This window comes from Polypterus senegalus, chromosome 8 (genome assembly GCF_016835505.1).
Source record: "Polypterus senegalus isolate Bchr_013 chromosome 8, ASM1683550v1, whole genome shotgun sequence".
Lineage (NCBI taxonomy): Eukaryota > Metazoa > Chordata > Cladistia > Polypteriformes > Polypteridae > Polypterus > Polypterus senegalus.
This window is the reverse complement of record NC_053161.1, coordinates 179668807-179693255: the sequence shown is the minus strand read 5'-3', so window position 1 is coordinate 179693255 and position 24449 is coordinate 179668807. Positions and strand designations below refer to the sequence as shown.

Genomic DNA, 24449 nt, shown 5'->3' with positions numbered 1-24449 from the left:
TTGAGAAAGAAAAGATGAAATCCTTAAATCACAGATGTTATTATTCGATCAAGTATTGAAATATCTCATATATTAATAGTTTACCATATTTTGTGGAGCACAAAAGTAACGTGTTCGCTTTGAAGAAACGACGCCGTCAGTGGCTCAACTAACTAAGGTGGTTGCTTTTCAAGTCCTGAGCGTAGTGCTAGCCCGAGTTCGATCCAACTTAAAGACTCATCAAAATTAACAATAATAAAAAAAATGATCTGGATTGAAATCTTTATAACCAATTTGAACTAAATAATTTTGAGAGATACTGTGGAAGGATCGCATAAGAGATCTGTTCGGGAATCATCCCCACTTAGACTAATTGCGTATGGAAGCTAATGTATTTACATTAATTCATCTTCCATTCATTGCCATTTGACGTCCATGAACCCCTCCATTGAATAAGGTGATAACAAACCCATTGTGGTAGATCAGGTTGAATTTGCTCTGCTCCACCAAACATTCAAAGGTGTCAATCCGGAGCACATCAGAGAGGCTGAGAGACACGGCGCAGATCAGTCACCGGCACACAGACACACACGGGGCACTCCAATGGATCAAGGTCAGCATTAAAGATCCTCTTGTGTGCTGAGGCAACAAAAAGCAGCGGGATAAACACATCTGGACCTGCTGTTGAAAAAACATTTGCTTTTAACAACAGCATCCCTCCCTCGTGAACACATCTTCAAGGTCCAAACAGGCGATCAGTAAAAAGTTTTTTAGTCACAGCACAGTGCAATAATTAAACATTTCCTAAAACATACAGTTGTCCAGTCTGTATCATTCCTAAGCAATCTTCCAGTTACAGAGGCGCAATCCCAGTTACTAACACATTTACCGTGTAGAAAACACTCAAAGTAAGAACACATTACAGCTTATTAATTTAATATTTAAAAATTTAAACTGCTAAACTCGCCTTCAACAACTACAATAACAGTTGAAATCGTCACTAAAATAATTTGTTTTGTTATAGACATAAAATAAGATGCCCGTTTCCATTTGATATATCTTTACTAGTGTTCTCGCCTTGCTCGCTCTCGGTCCACTTTGGAATTTGCTGTTAAATAAAAAAAAAAAGAAAAAGAAAAAGAAAAACAGACTCTTTTGGGTTACAATTCACAGTGGGTGGTTGTGGGACCTGAACCGACGAAAGCCTTATTATGAAGCAGCAACTCTACCGCTGCACCACTACTGTTTTCAACAGGGCCAATGTATATAATGAATGTTTTTTATGTATGTAATGAAAAGGAAAACAATTATATATAGATGTATACAATATGACATACGTTCAGTGTTGCATAAAAACGTTGCATGAGGCGAAGAATGGATATTTATGAGAGTATTATAGTGAGAGATGTGTCGTAACCCGTATTACTAAAGCTCTTCTTTGCAGCATTATGCATTGTACAAGTCGGCATTTGTACGATGTATAATTTATAGTTTTATTTTTTGCCACTAAGTATTATCGGGCACAATCATTTAACACGTACTGATCATCCACAAACATTCATTTCACCTGGAAATTCTGCGAGTTTTTGTACTCTGCTGATGCTATATGTACTTCAAACGGGAGCTCGATGAATAATTCGAAGCACTAAGCAGACATGCGCACTGGTTACTGAATCTTTGTGAAGCCTCAGCACACTCAAAGGCATTGACCTCTATATTTTGAGAGTCTATCTGACACTTAACTCTCTAGTTATATTTTGTAATTCGTATTGACATTACACACTTCAGTTGATATAGTTAAACTACAATTCAGGTAGTTGCTGAGAATTAATTATTGTTCTTGTGGATTGCTGTGATTTCCTTTGTCTGATACATAGTGTCAAAGATATATTGTCATATACAAACTGTATAAATATAAAAAGATTAGGTAAATCGTGCAACCTTTTTATGGAACGCTTAATTTTGTTCAAAACCGTATGTCATATAGTATACATCTATAAATGTAATTTTTTCGTCTTCATTAGGAGAATACAACAATGATACTCTCGTGTCAATTAAACCAATTTAACGTGTATATGTCAAACAACATATTTCTACATCCGCCGCAGTAAGAACAGTAGTAGTAGTTCAGTTGTGCAGATCTCGTTAATTATCCCGATTAGGTGGCTCACTGATATTGCAACTGTCTGTCAGTAAAAACACCAGGGGTTTGCGTCGTTGATCCTCCTCTTGTGAAAGTTTTTTTTTTTTTTTTTTTTTTCAATTCCTCCATTTAACAAAATTTTCGAACTTAATTGGACGGATAGCGAATGAATCGAGCTATCAAGGGAAGGTTGGGTCACCGTAGTCGGGCAGGGGTCACACACCCCTAATTATATTGTGTATGTAAAGAGTTTCACTGTAAAACGTAATAAGCTTCAGATTTGTGTGTTTGGAGACCCTGAATTTGTATTGTGGAAAAACAAACTACTGTGCAGCATGCCTAAATGTGTCTTTTCGTGTCTGATCGCTATACGGCACTTCCAACTATCTACTATAAACAGTTTCAACCAAACAGCGCCTTCTAAACATGCAGTGTGACAGTGTGAACCTTTATTGTTGCGGCGCAGCATCTTCGTTTCAGTCAGTCATTGTCCTGTTAGACTATTTACTGTTAAGTGCTGCTTGAGCTACCGTTTATAGTACAACAGGTGGCCTACGTAGTTCTTAAATCGATATTGAAATGCACACACAAGTCTCCTAAATGATTTATTGAAATGCCTACATTTACAGTGTCCATTTTAGGAAGTCGTAGTTTTTACTTGTTCCCGTTATTAGGAATTATAATTTCCCAATGTCACATATTATTCGTTACTACTCACAGTCCCGTATCATTGAGATTCTGTTTTATATTCTGTATAAGGAAACTTTTGAAAAGGAGCTTTAATTGAACTGACTATAGCAGACTTGTCATCTTCTTAAAATGACTTTATTGATTTGATATTGACAATTAATCATAAGGCCAAACATCAAGGAGGATTTGAGTTTGTATGGACTGCGCTGTTTCTTTTTTTTCGTGACATCGTGTCAGTAGAGAGTGCGTCACGTTAACAATGCATTCTGTCCTAAATGACGCTTTTTTATATTTCCTAAAGGCTAATGTGTCTCAATTTGCTGATTAATATATTTTGACAGTGTATTTTAGTGAGAATGATTATAAACATATTACCTATGTTCATTTCCCATGTAGATATGTAACGTTTGGTGAGAATAAATAAAAAAGTAACAACACATATAATAGTTATGTTGCATTGTTTATGATTAACAAAATTCATCGTTTATCGGAAATGTTCTACTTATACAGTCGATTTATTCCATTTCTGAAGGTCTACATTGTCGGTATTCTCCATTGCATTTGCCCCCCAGTGTAACGTGTGCCAGTGCAACTGAGGGATGGCAGACGAGCTCACGTAATGGGTGACAAGGCACATCCTCACCCTGATGCTGAGGGCTCTTGTCATGAATATTCACATCTTGTGCTTTTTCTCGTTCTTGCCAGTTTACTATTATTATTGGACATGTAGAGGAAATGTGTTTTATTTTATGTCTATGAAAGGAAGGACGGTAAAGCCTTGAATGAAACTGAGTGTTGATGCTTTTGGTAACAAGACAGGTAAGAAGCAGAGAACATTGAAAGTGACATTGACTGCGGGGGATTGTGGAACTGGAAGATGGTTTAAGAATACAGAAACGACAAAAGCTTCTTTCAATAATTATATTTACATCAATGATTTTCTCTGTTGTGCTGCACTTCGGAAGATTACTTATTTACCCCCCCAAAGCGCAGCCTTTAATAAGATGCATTTACAAGGAAAGGATGTTGCTGACGAAGTCATTTGCTTTTTTGAAAGTTTGGCTCCAGATGTGCTTATCCAGCTGCTCCTTCTTGTCAGTACTTGAGTGATCTTTACGTTCACCTCTGGATGAATTCGTAAAGTTTCTTTACAACTTTTTTGTCTCATTAACGCAGAATTCCCGAGGCTTTCCTACAATTTCAGAAGACACTGTTGATGGCGCTGATTCTGTTTTAAAGACAGTTGTGATTAGTTATGCAGAACACGCTTTTACTCACATTGCTTTTTGGAAATCAATAATACAAATCAGCAACAGATCTGGGAATCACTGAATAGTAAAAACGTAGTTTTAGTGAAGCGTTTCTTAGCCTCTCTGATATGATCGACATGGGGTAGAATAGATTCATGGATTGTTATAATACGTGCTACCTTACGCAAAATATGCTCATTAATTTGTTACAGATTCTAGGTGGACACGATTCCACACCAATGAAAAAGGTGCCCCGTGTAAATCGTTCATAATGTCTCCAAAAAATATTTGTTTACTTACAGACAAGTACTACATAACTGTTTTATACAAAATCCTTATTTCAACATATACGAGCTTCAATTAGGATTTGAACTCGCGCTAGCGCACCTTATCGGTGTAGCAGAACAACTGCTTTTACACTTTGAGCCAAACAGATCAAAAGACGACTGCCTGACCAAATCGACTGCTGACAGCGAGGATATCAATGACGTCATTACGCTAGCGTGCCTCAAAATCACGTGACGGGTGCATTTGAAACATCCAGTGCTCCGTAAGCTCGACACGGTGTCGAAACCTCAGTATCGAGCGGCCCATCACCTTCTCCCGCACTCGCAGTCTGTTTTCATTTCGTTGTGTCGGGGTGCTGTGTCATTAAAACCTTACAATGCACTTTTTAAAAAGGGTGACGGAAAGAACATTTTCTCCTTACTGAAGTACGGAAGATGAAGTCCATGTCCGCCCTCTCCGTTTCTGTTTGTCGAGAGGGCTTCGCCCTAACCATGCAGTTTAAATGTGTTTATTTATTTTAATTTTACTGGTGACTTTTTCCAAATACAATTGTTGCATTTCTTTTTCTTCTTAATTTAAGCCCAGCCAGGTGAAGCGACTTGCTCAGGGTCATCCGTGTCATGATCAGCATTTGAACCCATAGCCTCAGGTTTTGAGCCTGAAAGCCTTAACCACTACACCACATTGCCTGCTTAGATGTCCAGGAGAAGTGATGTCAACCACGGTGTCTTAAACCTGACCTAAGGAAATGGACAGAAGCATCATCGGCTTGTGGGGGTCACCTCTGAGGGGGCTGTTCATTATGAATGATATTTCCTGACCGTGTGACACTTTGGAATTTGTGCAGGGGACCCCAGCCATTACTGTACGAGAAACTCTTAAACGAGAACATCTTTTTACTACTTGTGACCTCTTTTGACATTTTGTGATTGTGTAGGCTGCTCTAGAGTGTGGTCTCCAGATGGACAGATGGAGACGTTATGTTTCTGTACAGTTTAGAATTTCTGCTGGTCTTGTCCTTCCCTGCTGCTCCCGTTTGACCAGCAGGACATCGTGGTGTCAGGCTGACCATTGTGTAATGGTCAGGCCTTGTGTGATTTTGGACCAATCTGAGCTCAGCATGTCTTCTGTTATTGAACCTTCTGCCATCTCCACCAGTGTTCTTTTCACCAAGTGCGACTAAAACCAAGCTTGTTCAAATTATAATTTAGTGGACCAGAACTGAAATAAAAGTTAAATAAACTGTGTGAAGAGTAGAAGTAGAGAATAAGGAGAATGAGGCAGGTGTTGTCAGGCTGACGTTCATCACACTTGTCTTTGTGTATAACACACATGTAATAGTATGATGTGATTTGTGTGTTAAGAAGGTCCAACACAGACATGAAAGGCACTATATAACAGATCACTGTGAGCACACGGTGGATACATAAGTGAAGATTTTACTCCAGTAAGGTCCAAGCTGGGAACATCACAAAGCAAAACAGCTGCTGGACTTCATTGTTCTTGGCCCCTGTGCATTGTGGATACTCCATCCATCATCCATCCCACTATATCCTAACACAGGGTCACAGGGTTCTGCTGGAGCCAATCCCAGCCAGCACAGGGTGCAAGTCAGGAAACAAACCCCGAGCAGGGTGCCAGCCCACCGCAGGGCACACACACACACCGGGCAGACACACTAGGGACAATTTAGGATCACCAATGCACCTAACCATAAAGCAGTATTTTTCACTGTCTCACTGCCTTTACCTCCTCTTACCTGTAAATGACAAATTTCTTACAGAAACCTTAAAAATATCTGTCCCTCTATCCTTTCTGGATCCATTTCTGATCTTTTACTGTCTGCACCTATTCCGTCAACACTAGATAGTCTTGTTGACCACTATAACTCAGCCCTTCATTCAGCATTAGATAAAACAGCACCTTTAAAACATAAGGAGGTTTCTTTAAACGTTCAGCTCCTTGGTATAACTCAGAATTGCGATCTATGAAAGCAGCTGGCCGACGCCTTGAGAGAATGTCACGTAAGACTGGCCTCACCGTGCACATCCAGGCTTTCTCTGACCACCAAAGAGCTTACAGAGAAGCACTAACTGCTGCTAAGAACACCCACTATGGCAGAATAATAGAAAGTGGCCACAATAACCCAAGGGTTTTGTTTTCTGTAGTTAATAAACTACTCGAACCCGCATCTGGCCCAACTACCTCTTCTACTGAAGTCTGTGAGGAATTCCTCCACTTTTTCTGTAACAAAATTAAAGATCTAAATAATTCAACTAACATAAATTCATCATCTGTTTATATCTCTCCCTGTTTTCCCACTCTTTCCAGCTCCTTCTCTAAGTTCTCACCAGTCACCTCTGCATTTGTTAATAGCCTGCTTTGTAAAATGAGGCCGACTACTTGTGTACTGGACCCCATCCGCAGCACACTTCTTAAATCCTGCCTTCATGCCATAATCCCGACTGTTACAACAATAATAAACTCATCCCTTGACACTGGCTCTGTGCCGCTCACTTTTAAAATCACTTCTGTAACCCCAATGTTAAAAAGTCTGGTCTTGATGCTGACAATCTTAACAATTTCCGGCCTATTTCCCACTTACCTTTCCTGTCAAAAGCTCTTGAGCGTGTTGTAGCCTCCCAGCTCACCAATTACTTAACGTCTAATAACTTGATGGAACCCTTTCAGTCTGGTTTCAGGGTGGGGCACAGCTGTGAAACTGCTCTGCTACGGGTAACCAATGATTTGCTTATGGCAGCAGACTCTGGACAAACCAGCATATTAATTCTGTTAGACCTCAGTGCAGCATTTGACACTGTCAGACATGACATTCTACTGTCCAGAATGGAGAACATGCGGGTATCTCTGGCACTGCCCTCCAGTGGTTCAAGTCCTATCTGACTGATAGGCAAGAGTTTGTTAGTCTTGGCAACAGCAGATCCAGCTCAGTGCCAGTCACACAAGGAGTTCCTCAGGGCTCTGTCCTCGGCCCTCTTCTCTTCTGTATTTATATGCTTCCCTTGGCCATATTATTCATAGCTATGGACTGGGCTATCATTTTATGAAGATGATACTCAACTCTACTTCAATGTTAAAAGTGGAACTTCATCAGAGCTTTCTCAGCTCACAACCTGCCTTAGTGAAATTAAAACCTGGATGGAGCAGAACTCTTTAAAATTAAATTGCAACAAAACTGAACTCCTGCAAATTGGGACTAAAATGCAACTTAATAAAATGAGCTCCTTCCCAGTCCATCTTGGCGGTGATCTCATCAGACCTGCCTCTACTGCAAAGAATCTTGGTGTCATTTTTGATTCCTCCCTTTCTTATTCCTCCCACATAAACCACATTAAGAAACTTTCTTACTTTCACCTCCGTAACATATCACGTGTTCGCTCCTTCCTCTCCTTTTCTAATGCTGAGAAACTTGTCCATGCTTTTATCACATCCCACATTGATTATTGTAACTCGCTGCTGGCAGGTGTCCCTTCTAATCTTATATCACAGCTCCAGCTTATTCAAAACTCAGCTGCAAGAGTCCTTACTCGAACCAGCAGCAGCGAGCACATCACACCCATCCTGCTCCGTCTTCACTGGCTCCCTGTGTCTTACAGAATCAAATATAAAATCCTACTAATAACCTACAAAGCCTTAAATAACCTCGTGCCAAACTACATCAGTGACCTTCTCCATCACTATGTGCCTGCCTGCCCACTAAGGTCCTCTGATTCTGGCAATCTTGTTGTGCCCCACACTAATCTACACTCCATGGGTGACAGGGCCTTCAGCTGTATAGCGCCCAGACTCTGGAATGACCTACCAAATTAATCAGATCAGCAGACTCCATGAATTCTTTTATAAAACAGCTCAAAACTCATCTGTTCAGGAAGGCTTTTAGCTCTACTTGACTTTATTACCCTTCTCTCAGTTTACCTCCATGTCAAGATGCTCATGTAACCTGTGTGTGTGTGTGTGCTAGACCATCAATTATGTTGTCTTGTTAGGCTTTCTCTGAATTTACTGTCTCAGTCTTCTTTCTTTATTTATTTATTTGGTTTGTACTATGCTATGTACTGTATACCCAGCCGTTCTTTCTTATATTCTGTAAGTGCCTTGAGCATGGGAAAGGCGCTATATAAATAAAATGTATTCTTATTATCATTAACCTGTCTTTAGACTGTGGGAGGAAACCCACACAGCCACGAGGAGAACATGCAAACTCCACGCAGGGAGGCCACAGGAAGCAAACCCAGATATCCTTACTGTGAGGCAGCAGCGCTACCACTGCACCACCATGCCGCCCATTGTGGATACTCTCCATTTAGAAAGGCATATGCCATGAGCATTTTGGAGATGAGGTGGGCTACGTTTCTCACAAATTGATGAAGTGTGTTTTATTGAGGAGTTTTGGGCTGAGTGCAGGTAGGTGTGTGAGATGCCACTACTTACGGGTGGCACCAGACTTTCTACACCTGCTCTGGAGCTTTAAAGGTCCATCTGAGAAGACCCAGGATGAGCTGGAAATCAAGTATTAGACTGGATGGGAGCTCAGCTGGTGGAGAAGGAGAGGGGGATGTGTGTGGGTAAGTGGGCCAGCAGCCCCATGGCTAACTAGAGCTACTGCTGTAAGTAGAGATAAGAGTTTGAGATCCTACCTCTTTGGTGTCTCTGTCTCCCCTTTCTCATATTTAGCCTTTATTTGTAAGCAAAACTTCCTCTTTTTTGCTACTTGTGTCCCCTTTTGATATTATGTGGGTGTGCGGACTGCTCCACAGTGTGGTCTCTGAGTGGGATGGATGGCATAAGAGACACTGAGCTCCTGTCTAACCCTAAATTTAATGGGACATTGTGCTGTGAGGTCAAACTGCCCATAATGTTCAGGCCTTACGCCCTTTAATCAATTCTAGCTCAGCCTGACTTATGTTCTTGAACCTTCTACCATCTTAGTGTTCCGCCAATGTTTTTTGCAAACCAAAATGAAAACTAAAAAGTAGTTCACCAGAAGTAAAATAAAATTGAAAAGATTTCCAAAGACTAGAACTAAAGAATAGTGAGGATGAAGATCGTGTTGTCTTTCTGATGTTCACCACACTTGTCTTTGTGTGTAACGTACACGCCACGGTGTGGAGTCGCCAAGTTAATTCATTAAAACCCGACAGCCGCAGTGTTAGCTTAGACAAGAACATCAGTGTGTGTGTGTGTGTCTGTGTGTATCCGAGTCCATCACTGTCCGCTCTTACACTGAGCCCCCTCACATCCCGTGTCACCTCGTCATCTGGACAAATGTGGCAGTGCCAATTTAAACGTTAAGCTAATGATGTGCCTGCCTGCTGCCTGTGCCCACCATGAACTGCCTGAATTGAACCTGCAGCTGCTCAGTTGACAATTGCAGGGCACTCGGGTGATAAATGAGGTGGACATCAACTCGTCACATTTACTGTGCCACACGTACTCAAGTGAGGAGCTGTAAAGAACAATTGTGGCTCTCAGGGTAACTTTTGGCTTCTTTAAGTTTTTCTTGTAAACATAAAAATGTCTCCCAGTTATCACCCTCATTCCTGTTATGTTTGAATTTATTTTTTAAAACTTCCTGAAGTATCTTTTACTGTGAGCTTTCACTATTTTGTTTATGTCATTCTGTCACCATTACAGATAAATTGTCCTATTTCTAATGAAGGTTTTGATGTCCTCTCTGTTATTGTTGAGGTGCAGATTGAGCTTCCACAGCACGACGGTAGTTCAGCATGGGAGGCTCATCAGGTGACGTTTGAGGTGGTGACACAACTAAAGCAACGGGCCTCGGAGAGTTGGTAGTCCATCTGGTCCTGGCACTTAATAGCCAGGCTGTGCAGCACCTTTGTGAGATCTCAGCTCACTTGTGGACTGAGGAAGAAGAGCTGATGAAGATACTGCAGTGACGATGAGGCTGAGCTCAGGTTTGAATGAATGACCTGCCTGCCTCACACACACCAGTGAAGAGATGGAAAGGACTAACATTATGTTACAGAACGGTGACTCCATTAAAATGATGCAGTCTGAGATAACTGGGGTCCAGTAGTCAAAGAAAGGAAAGCTAGAAATGACACTTCACAGGTCACACAGAGCAGAGGACGACATCACGTCCCTAAGGTAAGAAGCTAGGAGACACGCTGAGCTCCTGTGTGACAGCGTGAACCTCAGTCCTCTGATGTCACCACTTTATGGCGGTGAACTTCACAAAGATGATTACTTGGAGTGGCTGCCCCTACGGCGTGAAGGACAGTGTCTTAAGGTGAGTGGGCTGCTTTGCTCCTCAGTAATCCAGAGGATGACACACCATTGACATCTTCATGGTCTCCAATAAGAACAGAACCAGATGTGAAACACATAACAGTGTGTGATGTCCAGACACCGCCCTGCATGAAGCAGAAGACCACAAACAGGCTGTGGTACCAGGGCCTGACGTGAATGAGAGTTTCTTGTGCACAGAGACACCCCTACATGAAGAGGAGGGCAGCAAACCACAGAGTGTGGTACCTGAGGAACGTCAGACTGAGTCACAGGAACAGAAGGCATTTACCAAATGAGAACAGATAATTAAATCCATAATGGTCGCTTCTTTAGCTAATAGCTAAGATAATAAAAAGTGTGAGGTCCCTCTGAGCAATCTCATTGGTCAGTTTGGCTTTGGTGGCTCACTGGTATGGGAGATGGACCTGATACTTTAGGGGTGCAAAGGTCAATTCCCAATTGTGACCCTTTTTCGAACTTTTTTTAAAAAAATATTTTTACCAAAAAAAAAAGTTACAGCATTTCAACAAGAATGATGTTGGGCTACTAAAATCTAATAGGGTGCAAGAGGAGTTGCTTTTAAAGTGGGGAAGCATTTGCAAGAATAGAAATGATGTTGTCACAGTGGGTAGTGACGGCCGCATTGTCTATTACGTTTTCAGTTAAATTTCTTTTGAGTTCATTCAAGTATGCAGCCCCTCAAGGTCACTCCGGACTTGAAGTATCCGGTATCTCTCTGTGTAAATTAATACAGGATGTCCATATATGGCCTTATTCAAATATTAGATGAACACGTCATCAGCTGTATGCTAAACATGCCTCGGTATATTCATAGACTCCCATTGTGAGGGAACGCTAGACGATACTGGGCTGATCGAACCCCAGCTGGCCGAACTCTTCAGATAGAAAGACCAGCAGCCACACTCAGAGAGTACTTTGAACACCAAAATCGGACTCTGGAGAAAAGATAATAGAAATACTGAAATCAAATCAAATAGCCTTTTACTGTCAATTCACTATATGTGTAGAACATACAGGAGAATCAAAATACTGTTTCTCTCTCAACTTCGTAGTACAATAAAATATTTAAAAAAAAAAAGTATAGAAGTATAACATAAGAAACAGAACTTGTAAAGTAGACCTGTGTACAATGTGCAATAGTCATTAGTGCAAAAGCCACTTACAGTAAAATTAATAAGCAGGGTTGCCTAAACGAGTCTGCCAATTTTTGTCAAATGCATTCTGTGTAACCAACTAGCAGAGCAATTCCAATTTTCTTTCCACACCTGAATGAATTATTTCAGATTTTTCTTTTTGTTATTTACAGTCTCTTTGGACTTTATCTTTTTAGTATGAATTTTCATGTGTCCCTGAAGAGGAGTTTTCTGTATGAATGTTTTTTCACACTTGGAGCAACGGTATGGCTTTTCTCCTGTGTGAGTTCTTACGTGACGCTGAAGACTGCACGGTTGTATGAATCGCTTGCCACATTCTGAGAAACAATATGGCCTTAATCCAGAATGAATTCTGTTGTGTCTATGAAGGCTGCTGTTATCAGTGAATAGCTTGTCACAATCAGGAAACGAGTATGGCCTCTATCAAACGTGTGTTTTTATATGACTACGAAGATTGCCCTCTATCTATCTATCTATCTTTGTGAGAATTTCTTGCCACATTCAGAACAGGCCTAAGGATGGTCTTTATTGTGGACTCTTGCATGACGCAGAAGATTGCTTGTGTTGGAAAACCTTTTGCCACATTCAGGACAGCAATAGGGCTTCTCACCAGTGTGAACTCTTAAATGCCTCAGATGATTACTGCTACCTGAAAATCGTTTGCCACATTCAGAACAGGAAAAAGGCTGTTCTCCTGTGTGCAGTCTCATGTGTTGCTGAAGATGGCCTGCTTGTGAGAACCGTTTGCCACATTCAGAACAGGAAAATGGCTGTTCTCCTGTGTGCGCTCTCATGTGTGTCTGAAGATTGCTTGATACTGAGAACCTTTTGCCACATTTAGAACAACAATATGGTTTCTCTCCAGTGTGAACTCTTTTGTGTCTGCGAAGACTGCTCTTGTTAAAGAAATGTTTACCACATGTTGGACAACGACATAAACCCTGTCCTCCGTGATCACTCATGTGTGTCTGAAGGTGGCTCACTTGTGAGAATCGTTTGCCACATTTAGACAAATATGGTTTCTCTACAATGGAAGTTGTGGTATGGCTGTGTTTTGAAAAGTTCTTAACACATTCAGAACCGTGGTATGGCTCCTTCCCTGTATTATCTTCTCTGCGTTTCTTAGGCATGTGACTATCTGAGAATTGTTTCCCACCTTCAGGACAGTGATACGTTTTCATACTCCCATGAATCCTTCCATTATCTTTAGAATTCAATTTGTATTTAAATGTTCCCACACACTGTTGGCGGATTGGATTTATATTGTACACTCCTTGACGTTTGATGGTATCGATCCTTGTTAGCCTCACAATGGGCTGAAATCTAGGGTGCTGAGAGGCCGTTACCAAGTTCTTTGTTGCAGATGCCACTGTCTTCCTATTCTTATCAGGTTGTTCAATTTGTAGACGACCCTGAAGAGAGGACAAGTTGTCATTTTCTTGAAAATCTACAGAAATAAAAATAAGAGTTAAAGTTTTAAATGACCAATCTTTAAAATAAAATAGCACTACAAGAGATTATGCAGTGTTTAACAGTATATGCCTTTTGCAACCCACTTTACAAAAGCATGCTAATGGAGTTAACACTTCAACAATCCCAATATTTGCAGACTGAATTAATAAACACATGAAGCCATATTAGGATGCAGTTACCATGGACCAGGAACAAGCCATGAGCAACAATCATTAATGGCGTGGTGATGACTTGAAAAAGAAAGAGCAACTGGGGCAACAAGGGTGGCCAACATGACCTGCAGACCTTTTAGAGAAGACCCCATATAGAAATGTCAAGGATGATAAAGCCAGTACATCTACATGCACAGTGACATTGACATTACCAAGGACTCATTACATCAGTTATGGTCCCTATGACCACTCCACCTTGTTTGGATAACTGTGCTAAGTGAGGAGCTAATTTAATGGAATAAGTGTGAACTCCCGCCCTGGGCGATCAAAATTATTAGACAGTAAGCCACATAGTATATTTACATACTTCTTCTTTCGGCTGCTACACTTAAGGGTTGCCACAGCAGATCATCTTCATCCATATCTTTCTGTCCTGTGCATCTTGTCCTGTTAGACCCATCACCTGCATGTCCTCTCTCACCACATCCATAAACCTTCTCTTAGGCCTCCCTCTTTTCCTCTTCCCTGGCAGCTCTATCCTTAGCATCCTTCTCCCAATATACCCAGCATCTCTCCTCTGCATATGTCCAAACCAATGCAATCTCGCCTCTCTGACTTTGTCTGTCAACCGTCCAACTTGAGCTGACCCTCTGATGTCCTCATTTCTAATCCTGTCCATCCTCGTTACACTCAACGTAAATCTTAGCATCTTTAACTCTGCTACCTCCAGCTCTGTCTCCTGCTTTCTGGTCAGTGCCGCCATCTCCACGCCATATAACATAGCTGGTCTCACTACCGTCCTGTAGACCTTCCCTTTCACTCTCGCTGATACCCATCTGTCACAAATTACTCCCGACACTCTTCTCCACCCATTCCACCCTGCCAGCACTCTCTTCTTCACCCCTCATCCACAATCCCTGTTACCCTGTACTGTTGATCCAAAGAATTTAAACTCATCCACCTTCGCCAACTCTACTCCCCTTATCCTGACAATTCCACTGGCCTCCCTCTCATTTACACACATGTATTCTGCAGTGGTGGTCCTACTGACCTTCATTCCTCTCCTCTCTAGGGCATATCTCCACCTCTCCAGGGTTTCCTCAACCTGCTCCCTACTATCGCCACAGATCACAATGTCATCAGCAAACATCATAGTCCACGGGGACTCCTGTCTAATGTCGTCTGTCAACCTGTCCATCACCACTACAAATAAGAAAGGGCTCAGAGCTGATCCCTGATGTAATCCCACCTCTATGTTGACCTCACAAAGCAGGGGACAGAGCTGGAGGTAGCAGAGTTAAAGATGCTAAGATATACATTGGGGGTGACGAGGATGGACAGGATTAGAAATGACGACATTAGAGGGTCTGCTCAAGTTGGATGGTTGGGAGACAAAGTCAGAGAGGTGAAATTGTGTTGGTTTGGTCATGTGCAGAGGTGAGATGCTTGGTATATTGGGAGAAGTATGCTAAGGATAGAGCTGCCAGGCAAGAGCAAAAGATGAAGGCCCAAGAGAAGGTTTATGGATGTGGTGAGAGAGGACATGCAGGTGATGGGGGTAACAGAACAAGATGCAGAGGACAGAAAGATATGGAAGGAGATGATCCACTGTGGCGACCCCTAATGGGAGCAGCTGAAAGAAGAAGAAGTAGTGCACAAAATCCCATGGTTCATCAGAGACTTTAAATCTTTAGTGAAGTTATAACTATTAGTTTTACAGTTATTTGATTAATAAAGAAAGGCTCAGGCATGTATTTTTCTTTTGTATAAATTGAGTAGAAATAAGACTGATATTCATCCAGCTCGAGGTCAGGAACAAGAAGTAGAAATAGATTTATACAGACACTAGGAGGCCAGAAATATTAAAGTACCCTTTACTCCTTTTACTTTGCCCAGTCAAAATTCTAGAGTTTTTCTGGAAAAGAGATACTGATTAAGCCTCATAAAATGAGCACTGTTAATACAAGAACTCTGCCCAATGCTTTTTTGATTTTCAGATTTAGTGCAGAAGGACCTGCCATTATATATCAGACATCAAATGCTAGGACTTCAAAATATTTGCTTCACGTCCAGTCCTACTCTGAAGACCACAATCTAGCACAGTTACTAATTGTTCCATACTTTAAAACTGCTACACTAAATAATTTCCTACATCATGGACACACCAAGCTATGGAGTATGTAGTTGTAGGAAGGCGAAGAATTTCTTCCATTTGAAATCAACTATCCCATCCTCTTGTTATTACAAAGAAGGATGGCACCTCTTGCATACATTTAAATTCGAGTCAACAAGTTGTTCTTTATGTTGCTATACAAACCAGACAGGTTCTCCAGTTAAGGTCAGAGATTCAAGCCTCTCTAACTTAAAAATATTGATGCTAAATTTCTGCCTTCTTGTTTTTCATCCATAATCTAACCTTTTTTTACAATCTATATACTTGCCCCTTTCCTATAACAAAAAACGAGGTAGAGTTGTCCCTTTGATGTTCAGCAAAAAAGAAGCATTTGAAGAACTATTCAGAATATTTTCTTATGCATTACGATATTGGAAGACCTCTCACATTTAATGACTCATTTGTACTGATTGCTGATTGGAGGCAGGCATATACAGTGCAATTTAATGGGCTCAAGAAAGGTCGGAGGCCTTCCCAACAAGACACACCCAACTGGGTGCAGTTTTACACTGTGAAGAAGGATATTTTACTGTATCTCTGTTTTCCCAGCATGTCGACATGAGCTAACTTCATTATTGGCTTTTGCAGATTAGGCCAGTGAACTACGTTGCCAGTGAATTTGGAATTTTGCCATCAACACTGTCAACTTTCTTAAAAGACGGAGCAAAAAAAGAAAAATCTCGGGTTGCCAATGTATGTGAACTGCTGCATTTGAAGACGTCGAAAAAGCCGTTATGTGGTTCAGTGATTCTCATTCAAAAAAACATTCCTATTAATGCGGCAATCATTCAAGAAAATCTGAGGTTTGTAGACTCTCTTGGGACCTCCCCCAACTAGACACCATGCCAAAGAGCGTCCCGGAGTCCAAATTCCGTGTCTATGGAAGAATGTTTATCTGTTGCTGGGGCAACAGTCAGCTCAAAGCTGTGCTGTGTCTCTCCACCAAAAAGCAAACAGAAAAGATATTGATGGGTGATATGCGAGGAACATTGTAAATGCAGGTAACAGGATTACTTGATCACTGATCTGGCCACGACCCTGCTTGACTGAGTATAGCAGAGTGGTAGATCACGCTACAATAAATAAGTGTGCCATTCCTGTTTCAAGCTGAATAAAGCTGGTGTTGCTAAAGTACTGAGACTCAGCCTCATGTTTTGGGGTGCAAGACAGGGACTTATAGTGCGACCCTGATCTTTTAGGATTTGCTTCTGTGTCGCTTCACTGCAGCGCTATGAGCCTGTTTTTGCCCTGCCCCGGCAATGGACAGTCTTCCACAGATGGTGCAATCACGCTTCGGGAAGCACCTCAGCTTCCAAATTTAGGTAATGTTCACGTTGAATTTCTCCCACCCAAATGCACAGCAGTGCTTCAGCCATTGGATTTGGGCATCATTTGTAGCCTGAAAGTGTTTTATCGCAAGGAAATGCTAAGAAAAATTATTGTCAGCATTACTTGTAGGCAGGATTTGGTTAAAATTAACACAAAATAAGCTATGAAAATGATTGCAAATGCCTGGACACAAGTTAAAGAAAGCACTATAGTAACAAATACAGAATCTCATTATAACAAAATTTTCGTTACAATATATTTTTTAGGTACCTAGGAGTTCGTTGTAACAGAATTTTACCTGTATATTCTTACCATTAACTGATAATATAATGACAGAGGTTGTGCCTGCCCAAAATACGTTCTTTCAGGCTGTGTGTGTGTGTGTTCCTCCTAGCATTTAAAAGCAAATATTGGAACTGTTTCATTTGACCACAGAGTTTAAAGATACTTCAGCCAAATTTTTGTTGGAAAAGTATGCATGCAGATGTTTTGGATTATACAAGCTACATGTTGGACTGCTTTGGTACCATTATGTTCATGTGAGCAGTAAACCATGGACTTTATTACTGATATGCCTTCCTCCAAGGTTTTTAATACAATTTTTCTGGAGGTAGATTGAGTTTTGAAATGTGTGCATCTTATTCCCTTCTACTAAACACCTGGCAGGTGTCATTCTATAGGGTGGTCCAGATCAAATTCTGAAATTTTCATTATGCTATAACTTTAAGTTTATTACATAGAAAATCACTCGAAAAATCCCGGACCATCGAGAAGTGCGAAAACTGACGACATGAAGAATCGTCTTCGCACTGAACTGGGATCGTCCCCGCATAAATCAAAGTCATCCAGATGATTTGCATCTGCTAGATCTGGACCACCCTGTAGAAAAGACTGATAGTATCTATGGTTTTCTGTATCAAGATGTATCAAACTGTGGTCTTCCATTTATTTCTCGCTTCTAGAAACTATTCTGTGAGAGATTTGGTCGTTCTATAAAACTTTAAATGTTTGGTTATCAGCCAGAAGCTAATGGGCAAATGTAAAGAATTAACAGAGGCCTACAGAAATACTTGTGCTGTTTGATTGGTCCTATTGAAGATGACTCGGTTGATTTTCGACCCTTTGCCGACTCTGATAGGAATGTATCAGTTCACTCTGCTCCTAAAATGTCACCATTTGAGTGCCTGTATGGTTGTCATTCCAGATTCCTTCAGTCACCCTCTCCACTTTTCCATCTGTTTTTAAATAATTACATATTTAACAGTTTTGTGAAAAGTTGAAATTGGCTCAAAAATTTTGAAAAGCTCTTGGCCAAATGATCTTTTGATTTCCAATGTAAGGCTACTCCTGTCATTAAAGTTGGGCAAAAGGTACGGCTAGAGACCCATGACATCAGTCTACATAGTGACCCTTTTTAAACTGATACAGCACCAGAACAGTATTTATTTTGAGAAGATCATGCTTTTAATTCTGACGTTTTCCTTCACTCCATGTAGTTTTTTGATGAACTCATTCATAGTTTTTTGGAGGATGGACTGTTCATCTAAATCAATTGTTTTGAATTTTCACTGTTTGCCTTAGCTATTTAAAAAAAAAAAGTAATAATTCCTAACACTAAATGCCTTTACTGGGTGGCATACAGTCATGTAGGCTGTACTAACTGAACTGTCTTCCTATAGTTAAAGTTTGTTTTTGCATGATTTTTTGAGTTCGGATATCACCTACACTCTATTCTGAGTTTGGGTCATGTTTTGTACTATAACACCCCAAAAAAAAAAATCACTGTATTTTTGTTATTTTGATAAGTCGTGTTACTCTTCCGTCAATCACATAATTTGTGGACATTTTGTGGCTGCTGACGTGGCTCAGCTCCATCACATGATGTCATATTGCCTCCCTATTTAAGATGGTGGAGTGGTATCCTCACTCTTCTATCTTTGTCATAATTGGCCATGTTCTTCATATTTGATTTTCATTGACAGACACTGTTATGTTCCATTTATGTTAATCAGTTTGAAATGGCTTTGTTTTCCTGTCTGTTTTAACTCATTATGTGATTAATAATTTGTAAAATGTTCCATTAGATCATACCTGTGAATTTATTAGAGCCACCACTCAGTGAACAGGACTACAAAATACAATTACCTGAACTGAATCAACATTTTTTCTAATGCTCTAAAATGGATGAGAATTTCAAAAAGATTTCAAGTACTGTACCAACTTCTATTTTCAAAAACTTCAAAAATAAAAAAGTCACCACATCACAAAGATCAGCCCCTTTTCATACGATACAACTGAATTGACAGCAAACAGGAAATGGCTAAAAGCATCAAAATCCTTTCAAACTAATTTCATAGAATGTTTCACACGTTTTAGATGAAATCCTGCTTTAACTAACAATTTTGTTTGTGTCACTTCAAGGAAAAAAAAAAAACGTTTAACTAAGTAAAGTTCAGTGAACCATTTTTCTTCACATTCACAAAATCTTTGCAAATTCAGAATATAGAGAAAAGCCAAGCAAAATGACACCTTTCATTGGCTAACTAAAATAAGTTGTGTCATTTTGCTTGGCTTTTCTCTATATTCATAATGGCGAACAGGGTACAACACCCTAGTACTACAATTTCAGAATATCTAATGATAAATGTGAACAGGACTGGTTTATCCATTCACAGGTTTTGCACTCCACTGATGCACAGAGATTCTTGCACACAGGCAGACATGAAACACTTTCATTCAGAGGGGTCTAAATTGTTCAAATTTATTGAACAGTCAAATGGGTGACATGTCTACTCCACAATACTACATGTGGAGAAAGTAAAAAGGCAATACATTATTGTTTGAAACGGTTTCTTTAAAGAAAGGTAGAAACAAACAGATTTCACATTTCTTTGACTTCTTTTTAATTTGCCTAAAATCAATTAAAAGGTTTTCTTCATAATAAAGACATTAAGCTTGTGATTATTATTAAAAAGAGATACAACCCAAACTAAGGAAATTGTGAAATGAAAAAAACTGCAAGAACAACTCAGCCATGCCTCCTCATTCCAATCCAAAGGATTAATTGTTTCTGTTCCTTATACTTTAAAAATGAAACCCGTATTTTTTAAAAAGCCTTTGTTTCTAAGCAGAGTGAAAATGCAAGAAAGCACCCTTCAGGTAAATCATAACTGCCTTATTTTATTTTAGCACATACCTTCTCCAGTTTGATTTGGACACAATTTCTTCTTGTGCCTCACTGTGTTAGTCTTCGAGGATTCCGACGGCTTGTGGGCATTACTGTCCTTCAAGGAGCAGCGTCTGCCCAAACTGGAGCCCAATCTGTTTAAATCTTCATCTGGGTCCATATATTGAGGATTACAGTCTTTCAGCTTGATACGGTTTATAATTTTGCCGGGTCTCTGAATGTTAGTCCTACCCTTTCTTTTGTTCCTCTTTTCAGAGACATCCTCTTCACGTTGACATTCTTTCTATAAACTCTTCTGGCCAGCTGGATACATTTTTGGCATCTTCTTTATCTCTGTACAGAACACAGGGTTTAATTAATTCAGAAGTGCAATACAAATGTAACACATTTAAGTCCCATTTTTCTATGTCCTCATCAGTTAAGAAAGAAGCCAAGTCAAGTTATTCACCGAGACCACATGGGCAGAGTAAGTAATCAATCTTCATACCAGGTGACCAGATATGAAACAAACAGTCTCAGGGAGTGTTTCATGCCTTTACGACACACCATTATGACTCTGCGCCATCTGTTCATATTAGGGATGTTATGATATTAGAACTTTTGTATGTCATACTAATACAACACAATTTCACAAAGCTGGACACCCTTTGATACCACAACAAACACAGAAATCCTATTCACCCCCCATTAAAGAAGTACTGGTATTCAGAAATCTTAAAATATAATACAAGCCTTGAAATGTAATGTGAGGCAGGGATGGAGATCCCCCAGTGCAACAGCACAAGGTAGGGTTACAGTCTTGGTGGGAGTTTCAGCACAGAGTTTATGAAGAATGATATATCATGAACTCTCTGATTTATCTTAGCATGTGCACAATTCTAATCATTCTCGGACAGTAGCTGAAAAACACTGCTTAAAATCCATAATGAAAATTAAAATTCAAAACATTATTATACTGTTGAATTACTGAATTCCAAGATTGTTCAGGAAACTTTCATTTAAATACAAACTCTTTAAGATGTTTTTGTAACAACATGGTTTTAAAGTTTAGTTAATCACAGACCTATTCTGTATGAATTGTAACACTTGCTATTGCAAGATTTAAATTTGCATCATTATCTGGTCAAAAAATATTATTAAAGAGCAAGATTTAACAGAATAATCAAATTAAATCAAAAAATCAAATGTCACAAGCTTGTCTTGCTTTAAATTTCTAAATCTGCCCCTTCTTTTTTAGCAGCTTTGAAGCTTCCAGTGTGAAATCAAACTTGCCAGTTCAACATTTATCCTTTATTTCAGAACTCCTGTTAAGCAGCATTTATTTAACTGCTTTAGATGTTTCTTACAAAAGTATTGACACCTTCTTATTGTGTGTGCTTGTGTATAAATCCACAATTAGAAAATGATCTGTTGTAACACAGGAGTGACTAGGGATCACCTGCAGAGATTTGTTCAGATGAGAGGGAGTGCTGCTGCTAACTATCTCCTCTTCTTAATCTACAATGGAAAGAAACGCCCAGCCAAGGAGTCACCACACCCTCAGCTCTTATCTGGCTAGAAGAAGGAGGAGGCCATCTTGCACAGTTGTATGTTAACAGTATTCACTACTTTGATTGAACATTCAAAACTGTTAGGGTCCCGGAATATTGTTAATAGTTAATGTTAAGGAAGGTTTATACAAATTAGGCCTCAGGATTATGTTAAAAAACAGGGGCATATGAAGGAGGAACTTAAAATCACTGGTCAGCTTGTCTAATGTGAAACTGCCCCAAGCTTACAAAATCCCAAACCATTATTCAAGTCACAGCCTTCATTTAAATAATCTTAGCGAGATGGAGGCCGTTGGCGGTGTGTCCCTGTAAAGATGGCCGCCAAATGTGAGACACCCAATGTCTGACTTCAATAAGCCTGTGACTCGCTAAGATAAATTTAAACAGGTTTGATTTTGTTTTTAGTCTTAGGGGCAGACTGTGTGTGCAGGAGAGCTGACAACCAGTGAATGTTTCTCTGAAGTAGAAGGCATAGAGTTAAGTGAAAAGGAATAAGAAAATGCAGGTTTTGAACCTAACAAAAATAAGAGATGCTCCTGTTTCTGTCGTTTCATGTTTCAGAAAGCAAAACAAAAGGAAAAAAAAAAATAAAAATCAAATAAAGGGTGAAGATTGCTGTTGAAGAGCTACAGCTGTTAACCCTTCGAGCACCATGGGCTTCATCAGCAGCCTGCTATTGGCTGTTAGAAACCGGGCTGAGCACGACTCTGCTGAATGGTCATTTAAATTAACATGGTCAGGTAATGAGATCAGCGACTGTGGTTGGCAAATCTGACATGCTCCAGGACAAAAATATTCTTCAAAACAACTGTCATTATCAACAACTTTGAAACAAGTTTCAAGTTTATCAGCTTCATCTTGTTTAAGTACACTCTGCACACATCACAAATACTTTAGTAACACATTAATAAACTCTTATTAAACAGCAGCACCTCCCAGTATTGTGAGACTGGCATGGTGGAGACCTTGTGTGCCTCAGTCTTTCTTAACGCTCCATTTGTGCTTCTGACGGACCAGTTTGCTATGGGTAACCCTAAAAGGGGGGCAGCAGAGGCTCATTATTGACCTTCATGAATACTCTAATTAAATGAAAGTGGGTCTTAGCCAGAAGATGGATGCCAGTCCTGACAGTTCACCTAAAAGTGTCACAAAGAGGTGACCCACACAGCCCACCTCACCACCGTGGTCCAGTGCAAAACAAAAAGTTATTGGGGTACAGGAAGAAAACCAGAGTACCTGTACAGGGCAGGTGCCAGCTATAGACCACCATAGGGTACACTCACATTCAAGTCCACAACCACAAGACAAGTTAGATTTGCCAGGCCACTAAACCTGAGAGCATCTTTAGAGAAGTGGAGAAAATAAGAATAAAAGAGCAGACACGGAAACTGAATAGAGACTAAAAAACAGGCTTAGATTCAAATTTAGTCTGGTAGAACTGTAAGGCAGTAACATAAAGTTGCCCGAGGGACTCCTCACCGCTCTTTCAATGACCGGCCGGCCACCCCGCAACTGTCATAACTGAGCGCCGCGGAGTGACAAAAGATAAACAAAGGCAGAAATCAAAGCGTCTTACGTGTGGAATGGCCGTCTGCTCGATGCCGGCGATTCGAGAAGGAAACGACAAAAGAACACTCGGAGGGGAATAAACAGGCGCCAGCGGTGTGACTGGGTACTACGAAGAAAATTTGGGATTCAGCCACGTGAAGTGAACTGCTGATACGAATGAACAGCAATGGCACGCGGGTGGCCACAGGAGGATTCACTCGAGCAAAGTTCTGCGGGGGGCTAACAAACACGAACTCTCCGCGCGGTGATTCTAATGGAGCGAATGAAAACTCACACGTCCATAAAGCGCATCTCTAAAGTACTTACTGTCTGCCTCTTGAGATTCTTTCTGAACTCGGTCACACTTCTGACAGTGTTTCCAAAGCGAGACGGTGGCAGTGTGGCTTCAGGGGGCGTCGCATTGGATGACGTCAGCCTGTCTCCGATTTTGGGTCACGTGCCTGTTGAGCGAGCATACGCTGTAGCTGGAGAGAGGCTGGGTGGCTCAGTGTCCTGCTGCCTTATAGGAGCCTATTAAACCAATAATGTCATCGGAGAAGCTGCGTTTGTCTGGGGCTGCCACTGAGCCGGTTGTTTTTGTGATCATGAACTGAGTTTTTTATTTTTTTTTTTAATTACAGTAAGATTTCTTGTACATAGTTCTTGTAAAATTTAGTAAAGTTCTTCGTGTCTGTTTTGTTTTTCAATGCAGCAATATATATATAGGCTATATGTATATCATAATAAAAAACTTAGTTCCCATCAGGGATAAGTGTAGGTCCCTCCTATCTTTCCTCTCTGTATCTCTGCTATTTGCAAAGACATTCTTGTTAATCGTATACTCAGAAAGAAATGCTCCCCACCTCTTCTCTACCGTTAAGTCTCTCTTAAGTCCCCCTGCTGCTCCAAGACCTTTTTCATTCTCTTCTGATGATTTTTGCTTCTTTCTTCTCTTTCAAAATCACCAAAAGACCCCAAAGACATCTTCTGAGTCTCCTCTGTGTCGTTCTCCTCTTTCATCCTTCACTACTGTAAACGACTCTGACATTTTAGACCCCTGGGCACTGGATCCCACACCTTCACACCTTTCTACAGTCCATCTCTTCTTCCTTGATCCCCTATATCTCTTCTCTTTTCAATGCCTCACTGACCCCCAGTATCTTCTCTACTAATTTCAAGACGTCATTTTGAACCGTTATGCTCAAAAATCCTCTCTCATCCCATCTGCCCTTGAGATTT

At 40.4% G+C, this 24449-nt stretch overlaps 1 protein-coding gene across 2 annotated transcripts in view; it reads right to left on the bottom strand.

Annotated features, from left to right (window-relative positions):
• LOC120533513 (gastrula zinc finger protein XlCGF17.1-like) overlaps window positions 1–23649 on the bottom strand; it is a 249868-nt gene extending 226219 nt beyond the window's left edge. Inside the window, exons 1-3 of one of the 2 annotated variants that reach the window (XM_039760434.1) lie at window positions 23538–23648; window positions 20122–20445; window positions 11935–13245 (exon numbers count right to left, since the gene is read on the bottom strand). In XM_039760434.1, the coding sequence (XP_039616368.1) occupies window positions 12311–13245; window positions 20122–20272 (1086 nt within the window). In that variant the 5' untranslated portion in view covers window positions 20273–20445; window positions 23538–23648 and the 3' untranslated portion in view covers window positions 11935–12310. Of the gene's footprint in view, window positions 1–11934; window positions 13246–20121; window positions 20446–23537 lie in introns of those variants that run through there. The other variant, XM_039760432.1, reaches the window with a different exon arrangement.
• Window positions 23650–24449: the final 800 nt, after the last annotated feature.